Source organism: Podarcis raffonei, chromosome 12, assembly GCF_027172205.1.
Source record: "Podarcis raffonei isolate rPodRaf1 chromosome 12, rPodRaf1.pri, whole genome shotgun sequence".
NCBI lineage: Eukaryota > Metazoa > Chordata > Lepidosauria > Squamata > Lacertidae > Podarcis > Podarcis raffonei.
In genome coordinates this window covers 33,355,426-33,367,775 of record NC_070613.1, presented here as the reverse complement: position 1 = coordinate 33,367,775, position 12,350 = coordinate 33,355,426, and the positions used below count along the sequence as shown (strand labels likewise).

Sequence of the window (12,350 nt, the reverse complement as noted above, 5' to 3'; positions counted from 1 at the left end):
GGAGTTTTCCCAGTTCCACTGTTACCTCCGTCAAGTGTTCCCCAAACAAAGTAAGGTGGGTAGCAACCAAGGAAGAGGCCTTCTTGGTGGTGGCATCCTGCTTGTGTAATTTCCTCCAAAAGAAAATCACTCAGCGCAATATTATTATTTTTGCAATCAGCAAGGAGGTTTTCATTTCCCTGAGCTATGAATATACTGTTATTTCAATCGTTTCCGTTTATTATGATTGTGTGGTAAATTCATCCATGACCACTGGTCCTGCTAGCTGGGGATGATGGGAGTTGTAGTCTACCAACATCTGGTGACCCAAGGTTGAGAAAGGCTGTTCTGGAGCAACCAACTTTTTATATTGAATGGGATAACTCAATAGAAATAATGTGTATACTGCAACATAGCTGGTTGCTGAAATTACAGTATTGTTTGGTTTTTAAAGAACTATATTCGTTTCAAGTGAGAAAAAAATTATCTCCCCACACCATTTGCAGTCAAAATGACATCTGGACCTATTTCAGTTCGTGATAGATGTAAGGTTGGTGCCTGACATGTGAAAGGCCTTAGTTGTATCTTTTGGTGCATATGAAAAACCTATTTATTTAGCAAAACAATGTTAATACCTAGTGAAACGTTACACTTTTTTCTGCTGGGGTTTGTTGTATTTATGATTTTAATGTATCATACAAACTGCCCTGGAATTTGATAATGAATGGTGGTATACAACAATTTTTAATAAAAAAAAGTTTGTTAAAAGTTGAAAATGAATACAGATCCATCTTATTTATTAACATTTATATTCAATTTTTTCAGTCCAAAGTAGAATCTTCAAAGTAGCTTTTAAGGATCCAGGCATATAACACAACCCTGCACAACTTGTGACCCATCAAACCAAATTTGCACCATGCTATGTATGGCAGCCCACCGGGGGCATTACTAATCTGCCTGACCTGAGTTGCAAAAATCAAGGGATGTTGTGTAGCACTTGACAGACCATAATGCATACCTGGTGGATTATGTTTGGCTTATTAGTGGGTCTGTAAAACAAACAACCCTGTGCAAAAAAAGCTCAGGGAAAAATGCAAGATTAAATGGTGGTTTAATTCTTTCTGAGAGAGAAAAAACCTAGAAGGTAGCTAATCGCTATTTATTTTGGACACCCTTGGGGAAAAAAATCACACAGCTTCTGTCTTTCAATCAGTAATAAAAGCTTGCTTTTGTTCAGACAATTGCAGGAAGGTGAAATATTTTGAAAACCAAGATGTACCTATGGCATCTTGATTAAACATATGGAACACATAGTAAATGAAAAGCCAAGTGGAGTCCAAGTTGAGTAATCAAAACACCCAAGTTGAGAGGGGTTAACATGCAAGGATCAGCTCTGAACTTTGAAGTTCTCTAGTTTTCATTTTTCCTAATTAAGATGAGATTTAATAATCAAACCACTGTACAAACTATGTACTTAAACTCAAGGTTGTGTTTTTAATTTGGTTGGGAATTCTTAAGAGATTCCAAGAAATCAGCACCCATTGGGGGAAGTGTTCCTTAGCAAGATTGGTGCCCCTATACTTTTTATTTTTCATTATGTTTCCTTTCATGTGATTGCCTATCACATCCACTGCCATAATGAAGAGATTCTGTGTCAAAGCCCTAGAAATTTCTTAAATAACTTGCCTATGGGAATAGGCATAGCAGATGTTGAAATCACTAAGGAGATATATAAAATACCTGACAGAATAGTCTGTCACCACAGTAAACTATGACATAGGCCAACTAAACATTGGCAGTTATATACATTCTTAGTCCCAGCTAATGTTTATCGTTGGTTTGTCTCTACATAAAAATTTACTTCCAAAATTTGAGAACAAGATCTTATGCGACTAATTTGAAGCTGTTTGGTAGGAAATATTGAAAATTAAAATGGCTATTGTTTATGTGTGTGTTTTTAGTAAGATGAGATATGGCTTATATCTTAATAAGATGAGAGGTGAATGATCTTTCTATCCATGCATGCATTCTCGTTCCTCTCAGCATGCTTGAATGCCACTAGAAGTCTTCAATTAAACAAAGTTTCCCATTTTCTGGTTCGGATGAAACAATAAACTATATTTCATTGACAACCTCTACACTGCATTCATGCAGGCAGTGGGAAAGCAGCAAAAAGGGTTTGTGTTTGGAGGTAATAGTCTTCATGTCTCAGTTTACTAAACTGTGATGCTCAAAACTGACCTATAACCTTGAAAGTAAAAGCAGTTAGCTCTGCTCGGTCAGTTTGCAGTGAAAGCTTCATAATTTTATCTGTGATAACGGAATGAAAAGTTCAAATGTGAATGAACAATGGCTGTTTAGAAGTCTTGGTAACTTGAGCAATTTACCAAAAGCCTAACGTTTACAAAGAGGTCATTAAAAGGAACAATCTGGGTATACAAAACAATACTTATTTCAATGACATAATGAAAAATAGCATGTACTTGCAGTTTGATGCAAGAGACCTTCTCTGGGAGTTGGTTTGGCAAACATTTTTTTATCAAACCACTTTTAATATAAGCAAACCTTACTGTAAACTGGCATACAGGGCTTTCCCGTTTTCTTCAATGGCATGTACACTATACAAGTACCGTATTCATTGTGTGTTAGGGTTTTGAATGGCATACTTACTTTGTTCATGTGGATCTGTTGCTGATACTGTTTTTGCTTCTCCAGAAATTGCTGATGCTGTTGCTGAATAACAAGTTGTGCCAAGGTGCTCTGAGGAAGCGGAGCGGATTGGGTCCGATTTAGTGGCCTGTGTCTAGGTAACTTATGTGCAACTCTTAAGCCAGGTGAGACTCTTTCTTTTGTTGCCAGTGGAGACTGAGGATGAAGAGGCACCCCTCCTACAAGCCAACAACATTCCAATATTCAAATATGCCCATCAATAACATTGAGGAGTCTTCTTAAGATGCTCCATTGAAAACCAAACCAAACATGAAGGAACATGTGGACTGGAGAAGCTTAGGAACTCAAGTGTGGGAGCCCTTGAATTATCACACTATAAGGAATGCTCTTCCATATGTCTTTTTTTAAAACAACGACAACAACAATCACAAATAAGAGTAATAACTAATGCAGTGACAGCCATACTTACATATTCTTAACCCATCCCCCTAATATATATATTTTTAACCAGCAGATACAAACTAATGGGCTTTGTAAATCATGGGGCCAGAAAATAAAAGAGCAGAACAGCTTTGACTTGAAAGCAGAATCACAATGGACAATTTTTTTCCCCTCCTTAGGGGAATTGGCAGTGAGGAAACAGTGGATGAACCAATAGCTAAGGAGGATCGGAGCACATGCAGAAGTGGAGGTGTACGTAGGGTCCCTTACACAATACCACTGCTATGGGAGAGGGGTTAGCTAAATTTTTTTGCCCCGGGTGAAGTTTCCAGAGGGGCGCCGTTGAGGCTTCCAGCCTGTGTGTGTAGGCAAATGTGCGTGGGTGGGTGTGCCAAATTGGTTCTTTGACCCAGGTGAAATAAAGCCTAGTTTCGCCCCTGCCTTACACCCTTGGCAAGCAGCTGTATCAGCATGCACACACACATCAGGAAAAAATCACCGCAATATTACTATGTTTTATGTGACCCAAGTACTCGAAGTGTCTGAGGGGAGAGTGAGGGGAGGCAGAAGGGCGAAAAATATATATGCACGCCTTTGTACCATGATGTGAAAAGGATGGGAAGCTTCTCCCATATTTGATCTTGCCAGGATAGTGGCGGTGTGTTGCCACACACGTATGTGTAATATTAGGGCTGATATATGTCTGGGATTTGTCCGTTGGAAATAGTGTTTGGGCGGAATTCCTAAAATCACTAAAACATCTGGGGAAACCCGGACGTATGGCAACCCACACGTGATTTTGTGTGCCCTGCTCTGACAGGGCTGGTTTTGTGAACCTCTATATATGCCTTTGTGCAGAAGATTCAATCCCTGGCATTTCCAGTTAAAGGGACCAAGTAACCAGACCTTTGGCTGAGACCCTGAAAGGCTGCTGTGGGTCAGATTTGACTAATTGGACTAGATGGACAAGTAGTCTGGCTTTGGTCTAAAGGAGCTCCTTATATTCCTTTATAACATGTTCATTCTCAAAAAGGAAGAATCTGCCCAGAAATAGTCACTGCTAATTACCTGGAGCCAGGAGTTTCTGCTGCCTCATTTGTTCCTTCAGTAATAAATGCTGGAGGAGAGCTTGGTGGCTACTGTTAGGCTTTCCTTCTAGGACAATTGGCTGAGGGGCAGAAGGTGAAGAGATGCTTCCTCTGTACTGTCCTGGCAAAACTACTCCTTGCCTGATTGTCTGGGTCTCACACTTCTGTTTTTCTTTGAATGGCGCTGATGCCTGTATCAATGAAAATGATAGTTAAACAAACAAAAAAAGTCCAGAGAATAAAGGCTGATGAACCAGTATCAAATTAGTTGAGAGTAACTCACTATTTCCACAGCACAAACTAAGGTTGGAGGTCAGTTGAGACCCTGGTCTCCAGGAAGCATTTAAGAAGTGATGTGCCTATGAGGCAGGGCATGATTTGGAATGATTTGGGTAAGGGTTGCTTAACCCTCCTTGCAAGCTGCCATTTCTCTTTTGTGCTCTTCTCTTATAACAGCCACTTATCTCCCAGGTGGACAACCATGTCTGAAAAGCTCAGCTTAGAGAAAAGCAGTGGGAGGAGAAACATGAAGGAGAACAGGGAGACCTGTTGGTCTGTTGTGTCCTTGAGGATTTAGTTTGGAGTATAACATGGAAGTAGCCAACATGGTTGCTCCCAGATGTTGTTGGGCTAAAACTCCCATCATCCTTGCCCATTGGTCTTGCTGGCTGGACTTAATGGGAGCTGGAATCCAACCGCATCATGTTGAATATTCCAGGTGTGACAGAATGAAAACTTTGTATGGATTTTTAAAGAATGCATGAATAGCCCACACTTAAATGACACACTTTTAATGTAAAATATACATTTATCGATTTATGAATTTGCTATTTCTAGAGTGTGTGTGTGTGTGTGTGTGTGTGTGTGTGTAATTGGTGGTATAAATAAATGTATAATCCAAGTGGAAGTTGCATTCCAATCCGTAAGCAAGTTCAGAAGCATCAGGTTGAGTTGGTCTGCTGAGAAAAAATTGAACTTCTCTATCCCTACTCACCACAGTGAGGAATACTTTCACCAGACTATCTGTGTGTCTGCCCAGTCTGCTGTCTAACTCTTGATGGGTCCCTGTTCTTTCTTATGCTTCTTTGTCTTTAAACTGGACTTGGACCAGACAGTCCTTCAAGCAGAAGACTGACCTCTCACAGCCCTTCAAAGAGAGGGTTGCCATCAGTAAAGACAAAGGACCTCCCTATCTGGTACAAAATTTAACAGTAGCATTGCCTAGAACCAGTCCAACACTGTCTTGAAATAACATCCTGAGAGAATGTTATACAATCTAAAAGAACTGATATAACTTGAGTGATCCATAGCCAAAGCCAATGAAAATACCCCCTAAATTGATTACTTACACTGAGTTGTGGTTGCACGGCTGGAAGTCCCAAAGTGATGTTGGGCAAAGAAGGGGATGTGTAGAGACTCAAAAGGTTCATTGATTCTTCACTGATGCAAATGCGTTGTGGTGGAACCAAATGCTGTGGGGTGGGGTTAAAAAGAAAAAAGGTCACATGTTGACTAGCCAAGTTTATTTCCACAATTGTGCCATGGAAGCAAAAGGAAAGTATTTCTCCTTTGTGTTAGTCACGTATCCTTTATAGTCATGCATCGTCAACTAACGTATCCTGCTAAAGCTCTAATAGTAGAGGAAATTGCCCAAGTTAGTGACTATTGTCACCTGCTCTTGGAGCAAGTGCCATAGTTGTGAATCTTTCAGCTTCACTGGGTGTCTGTGGATTCTAGTGAGGTTTTTGCATTGGCCCTGCCCACTACTACCACGTGGCCCCCAGAAGATTAGCCACAAATGAGAATAGCCCCTGAGCTTAAAAAGTACCCTTTCCCTCTGCTTTAAAGTTACTGCAGGCCTCCAGGAATCATACAAATGGCTCTCCAGTTTCTCCAGTACTCTGAACGTTTCACTTATTTCAGAGGCTGCTAAGAACTAGAAAATTAACCTTTTCGTATTAAAAATGTCTTTCACTGTTTATTAACCATTTAATAAAATGTACAGGTATGTGTGGCATTGTGAGAGATCATATCCTTGCATTGATAGTAGTTTAAAAAGAACAGCAGGTTCACTTTTAGCCTTTTCTTCTCTGATGTTCACATTCTTCAACATGTGGTCTGCTATCGTTACTTAAATTACCTCTCTTTTTTCTTGTTGTTTAACTCCTGCCTCCCTCCCAGACCCTTTGCACAATAAGAGCTACAAAAGGTCTTATTAGACTTTGGAACTCTGGCATGATATAGTCCTCAAGGGAACAACATCCTTGAAAAAGAATACCCTCTGTAACAGTATGACACAGTGACTGCTTTCTTCCCAAACAAAAAGCATATGGGACTCCAATAATAGACCACCTCCACGAGGGATCCTGTGCACCGAGGCTTTGACCAAAATAAATATAATAACTTGTCAAGCATGTTGTGGGGAGCTGTAGATTTTCCTCTGGACAAACCTGGGATATCAATTAACGTTGGAAAATGCCTTGGGTTAATACAATGCAACCTCAGACTGTCACTAAAGAGCTGGGCAGCGTGAAAACACAGGATGTTATTCCAAAACATAACCTTCCCCATACAGTTTGTTTGGAGACTAAACCTATCGCTGACATAATAACAGAATAGTCTATATATGTCATTCCTTTCCTGCCCCAGCATTGTAGTAAACTGAATGAGAATCACGCAAAAATAAAGATTTGATATTTTTGTTACACAAAGAGCTGCTTTTTACATTTTCCTGATGTCCTGTTAACCTGGAATTGCCCTGAAAGCAGCCAACAACATTAAATGTTTTCAATCATGTTTGTGCGATTTTATTTTTTTGTAAAAGAAGAAGCCTACTGTGAGATACTAGTTAAGGGCTTTGTATGGATGGTGAAAACTTCCAAGCTCTATTACGCCATCTACATATACTTGTTGCTTTGGAGTTGACCTTGTGGAGAAACAAGGATGAATTAACATTGTAAAAATGGTGGTATATAGGGATAGGCAGATCTATCAATTTCATTTTCTCTCATTTTTCTAGTCTTAAATTCTCCAGATTTCCCCGTAAATTTATTTATTTATATTTTTTTAAAGTCTCCATGAAAATTAATAAGCATCTTAGTGTGAATTTATCCTAAAATGCATATTTTTGCACACATTTTGGAAGTTATTTCCACCATTATATGCATCTGTATGCACATTTTACCCTAGCATATGTAAATTTTTGAACATACGGTATTACTTGGCTGGAGAACTGCATTGCAAAATCTGGATATGTGTGGCTTTCAAATGATGGCTGTTTCAGTTTCTTACTGTTTCGAAAGATGGAATTCTAGATGCTCACCTTTAAATGCAAGCTGAATCCATTTCTGCCCCACCCCAAGTGACAAATTCTTCTCTTATGCTTTAGAACATTGTGCACCTCCAAATTTTAGGCATACAGAATACGTAACATCTTTGTAATGCTAACAATGAGCAACTGAATATTATGTTGCTCATTGTGAAAGTGACGCTCTGTGCAGAATGTCCCAACATTACACAACAAGAAGAACATGAATTGGGCTGGATCATGAGGTGGGGAGGACTCAATAGCATGGTGGTGTTTTTTATTATTATAAATAAACTATTTAAACCTATTGTTAGAAATGTTTCTTCTGTGTCTGATGAAGAATTGATTTGATAGCTAACCTTTGTGAGCCAGCAGCCAGCAATCAATGTACAACTTGAACATTCTTCATTGTTTGGTTACTCTTAAATAATCAAAAGAGCCCCAGCTCAAATCAATCATACTGTCCCTTGGAAAAGTGTTTCAGCCCACAGGACCACAACACTAACCATCAAGTATTGTATTGTATTGTATTGTATTGAACTTTATTACGGCCATTGGCCCATCACACGACAGTTTCCCATACCAACATAATGTACTTAAACCTCCAAATTTAAAACCGCCAAAACTTACAAAAAACAGACAAGAACCAAAACAAAACAAAAACAAAAGACCAACATCATACATTACAGTAAATTTGTAACATAAACATCACCCTCTACTCATAAATTAGTAGAAGACATCAATGGTGATATCACCTAATTACATCCTAAAACATAGATCATAGTTTAAAGGGATTATCCGAGCCGCACAGGAGTCCGTTTCTCTTCTTTAGGGATAGAACGCTGATCAAGAATCTGGCAACCATGAGTGATCTTAGGGGGTCATCATCATTTAATAGATATCTCAGTTGGCTTCATTCGTATCATCGGCAATTCCCTTTAGATATTGAGCAAGAAACGGTAAAATTGGTTTCTTTTCTTTTTAAATTAATTGAAAATAAGGTTGTTAAAAATAAATTGAAGAAATGGAAAAAAGAAGTAAAGGAAAGCAATAGTATGTTAGAACAAATGTTTAAGCTAAGGTAAAGAAATAAGTTAAGGACTTGCTGAACTGACAATTTAAATTGGAATACAAGAAGGGAGGTGTGAGGAAGTCTGAGAAATAAGGTTAAGAATAATAAGTATTAGAAACTTTATGTGTTTTTTTTCTATTCTTTTTTTGTTTAGGTTTGAATGTTATGTATTTTTGTGTTTTTTGTTTTGTTTATTTTTTGTTTTTGCTTGTTCTGTGTTATTTGAAAATGCTAATAAATATTTAATAATAATAAAAAAAAGATATTGAGCAAGAAACTTGCTCCTGGCCGATGACTGAAATGCACAATCAAAAATTATGTGATGCAACGATTCCGGTGCCCCACAATTACAATCACATAAGAGCGATATCTGTCCATTGGAGAATCTATTTCTCAACACGTTCGATGGGAAGGTGTTGAATCTTGCCTTTACAAAGGCATATCTATGAGCCGAAGAAGTTAAGGAATTCAAATAGTTTGGGAGCCTTAAGAGGGGTAATAAACCAAGGTTTAGAGGTGAGCAGGTACCATTGCCCAAGACCATTTTCTGCTGCAAGTCCATCTCCTAACCATCAAGTAACGAGATAGTGGGAATGGTACATCTCAGATGCAGGGTCACCACAACAATTTCAAATGTGGTTGTGGGTAAAGAAACTGGGGACATGAGAGCACCAAAACTATTGCCACTATCATGTGCTGTCTGCTATCCTCACACACATTCGCCCTATTTCCATCTCACTGAAATTGCACTGAAGCCGATAACATCACCTGAGAGTTTCTCAGTAATAAATTATTGTTTGAGAACTGAAGTGTCTATGGTTAAAAATGCTGAGAAGTATGCTAACTATGCTGTTAACATCACTGGACTACTTTTCAAGTCATTTAGTGCAGTTTGATCTTATTTCTAGCACAACAAACTGCTGCTGCTACTGAGCTAAATGTGCTGGCTGCTTTTTTAGCTATTACTCATGGCAATGTATAGCTTTGAAACAACCAAGCATGAAAATGACACTTAAAAAACAGTACTGTGTAATACAAAGCAATGGTAAAGGAGGAGTTGTTTTGTAAGTGTCCTATGACAGCATCATTTTTAGAAGCCTATTCTAAGCCCATCATATATAGGATTTTAACAGGTTACTTAAAACTTGTGCAGGGCTGGCCAATGTGATACCCTTCAGATGCTGTTGGGAGTCCAACTCGCATGAACCCCAGCTAGCACTATAGTCAATGCTCAGGGATGCTGGAAACTGTACTCCAGCAACATTTGGGGGGGGCAGCATGTTGACTCCTCCTGGTCTAGTGAGAACGCTGATGAGGGAGTTCCCTAATTCTGACAGCATTGTGGGAAAGCCCTACTCCAGATGCAGCCACTGTGGTACCCTCCAGATGTTGTGGATTATAACTATCACCCCTGAGCATTGACCAGGCTGATTGAAGATGATGGGAGTTGTTGTCCAGAACATCTGGAGATCACTATGTTGGCTACCCTTGCTATACTCCCTTCTTCTGCTCAAAATGCTAGATCGCTGAGCAGAGTTTCCCCTGAAGACCTTAGTGTCCAAGATGGTTCATATGACACCGTAGCATTATTTTATAGCCTGACACAAACTTTGTGAGCTGACAACATCGAAGTATGGATTAGCCACCCTGTTTTGAAACTCTACACAGTCTGAACTTCCTGGAATCCTGCACAGAGGATTATGAGTCAAACCCCCACATGTTTGCTATCAATGTAGTCTTTTAGGGAACGGGGTTGTTCTGGGCCAAAGAAAAGCTACTTATCAGTGTGAAGAGGTCACACGCCTGCCCCTTGGATCAGAGTTCACACACACAATTAATTCATTATTAGGGAAAGTCACTGTTGGAGATTGAACTGGGCTTTTCAGTCTTCAGGGGTTACTGTCCTGGCAGTGACCTGAAGAAATTATCCCATTAGCCTTATATTTGACAAATTACTTTCCCTTATGTTCTTTTTTTAAAATCAGAATATCCACACATAGTTTCCATGCAATTAATAGGATTAATGCAATGCAATACGGTACCACGTAATTACATGCTGATGTCATAATAAATGTGTTAAGTCTTTAAGGTGCCCAGATTTTGATGCAAGTTTGAAGCTGCAGATGGCAATCATTTCCTGCATGTTCCGTGTTATCGATTAAAGATATTATGGCCGTTAAAAACCTCACGTAGTTATGCTATATTAATAGTGCAATAGTCCTTTTCCTGTTAGCAATAAATTAATATTAAAAAGTAGCAGTGGTGGTAGTAGCAGCAGCAGAAGTAATAACAACAGTAGCTATAACATGCTATGGCATCAAGCAGGCATTTTCTAAGTGAAAACATCAAGGTATGTCCGCCTATTATCAAGTCTGTAATGACCAATCTATGAGAGCTAGGAACCTACATTTTCTCATAATGAAATATTCCTCCTTCTAGTAATTCTCTAAGAAGGTGTGAAGCTCTTCGTATATATTTAAGACACCCACTCTTTTGTGTGGTACTCACACCTATTAAAACCTTTTAACCAACCTCTCATGCTCATATGTGGGGTGATAAAAAGCATGGGACTTTGAGAAAAGCGGTGAAGAACCAGGGGGGAAAAACTGGGGGATAGAGCAAAACCTTCCTCTGAATTGGTTGTTTTAATGGAATTAATCAATATGGTTCTCAGAGGGTTTAAAGACTGAAGTCTGCGTACTTACTGTTTGCCCCCAAACCTAGATTTGTTCCACTATCTCACCCTTATTATTATATTATATTCCCGAACCTGGTGTTTTGAGCTACAGTTCCCACCAGCCCTGGTCACCTCAGCCTGGGGTGATGGGAACTGTAGTTCAAAATATTTGTAGAATACCAGGTTGGGGAAGGTTGTGTCACCCACTTGCCTCTGTACATCTACAGTAAGGAAAAGTGTGAAGATTTCAGTGGAAGAGGCATCTATTCAAGCTGTTGCTATTTTACAATAAACAAAGCTATGTATCTCTACAAAGAGATTACGGAACTAGATACAACTGGAGGGGAAGAACAGATCTAGTAAGCAGCTGATGCTGTCAGACATGAGAACAGCAATTTAACACACTTTCCCGTTACAATTAACTAATTAATTAATATACTGATGGCATGCCAAAGTGGCTTCTAAGCAGCTGACAAGCATAAAATCAATTTTAAGATAGCCACGCATAATTAAAATACAGAATACAGCAGTCCCATCATAGCATTAAATACATCCAGAATTAAAACATTCAGTAAAGCAAATAATTGGTGCTAGGTTAAGATCTTGTTTGTCTGCTTAACAAGGCAGTCCTAACGAGGGGACATAGAGGAACAACATGGCACATCTACTGCTATATCCCAAGTGCTGCTGGCTAATGCAGAAGGTGGGATTGCTTTGGGTTTTGTCTTTGATATGCCACTTTGGGGGAAAGCCACTAACATCTTATGTAGGAGTTATACTACTACCACCCACTATGATGAAGCTGGGGCATCTGTTGCAGCCCCCACCCACCACAGGGTGGGTGGGTGAAGTTTGGGTTATCCATACTTGAAATAAATGAACAAAGCAAGTATTAAGAACTTATTTGAAGGCTGCAGGTATATACATACAAAAATTGCATGCAAGAACAATTATAGTGTTTGGGGGAAAGTATGCTTTAACTCTATTTTAAAGGGCACACATTTGAACATGTACATTCCTCTAAGTAAGTAAAAGAGAAACTTTCTCACTACCAGCTAGTGATGACTGTGATGCAAATGCCCCCCTCTTTATAGATGTTCTGTAATAAGATTACTA

At 39.1% G+C, this 12,350-nt stretch overlaps 1 protein-coding gene across 10 annotated transcripts in view; it reads right to left on the bottom strand.

Annotated features, from left to right (window-relative positions):
* Nucleotides 1-12,350, bottom strand: part of HDAC9 (histone deacetylase 9) — a 472,213-nt gene that overhangs the window by 189,818 nt on the left and 270,045 nt on the right. For all 10 annotated transcript variants that reach the window (XM_053359136.1, XM_053359133.1, XM_053359143.1 and 7 more), the window contains 3 exons: nt 5,528-5,650; nt 4,159-4,369; nt 2,650-2,867 (listed from right to left, as the gene is read on the bottom strand). In XM_053359136.1, coding sequence (XP_053215111.1) covers nt 2,650-2,867; nt 4,159-4,369; nt 5,528-5,650 — 552 coding nt within the window. The remainder of the gene's footprint in view (nt 1-2,649; nt 2,868-4,158; nt 4,370-5,527; nt 5,651-12,350) is intronic.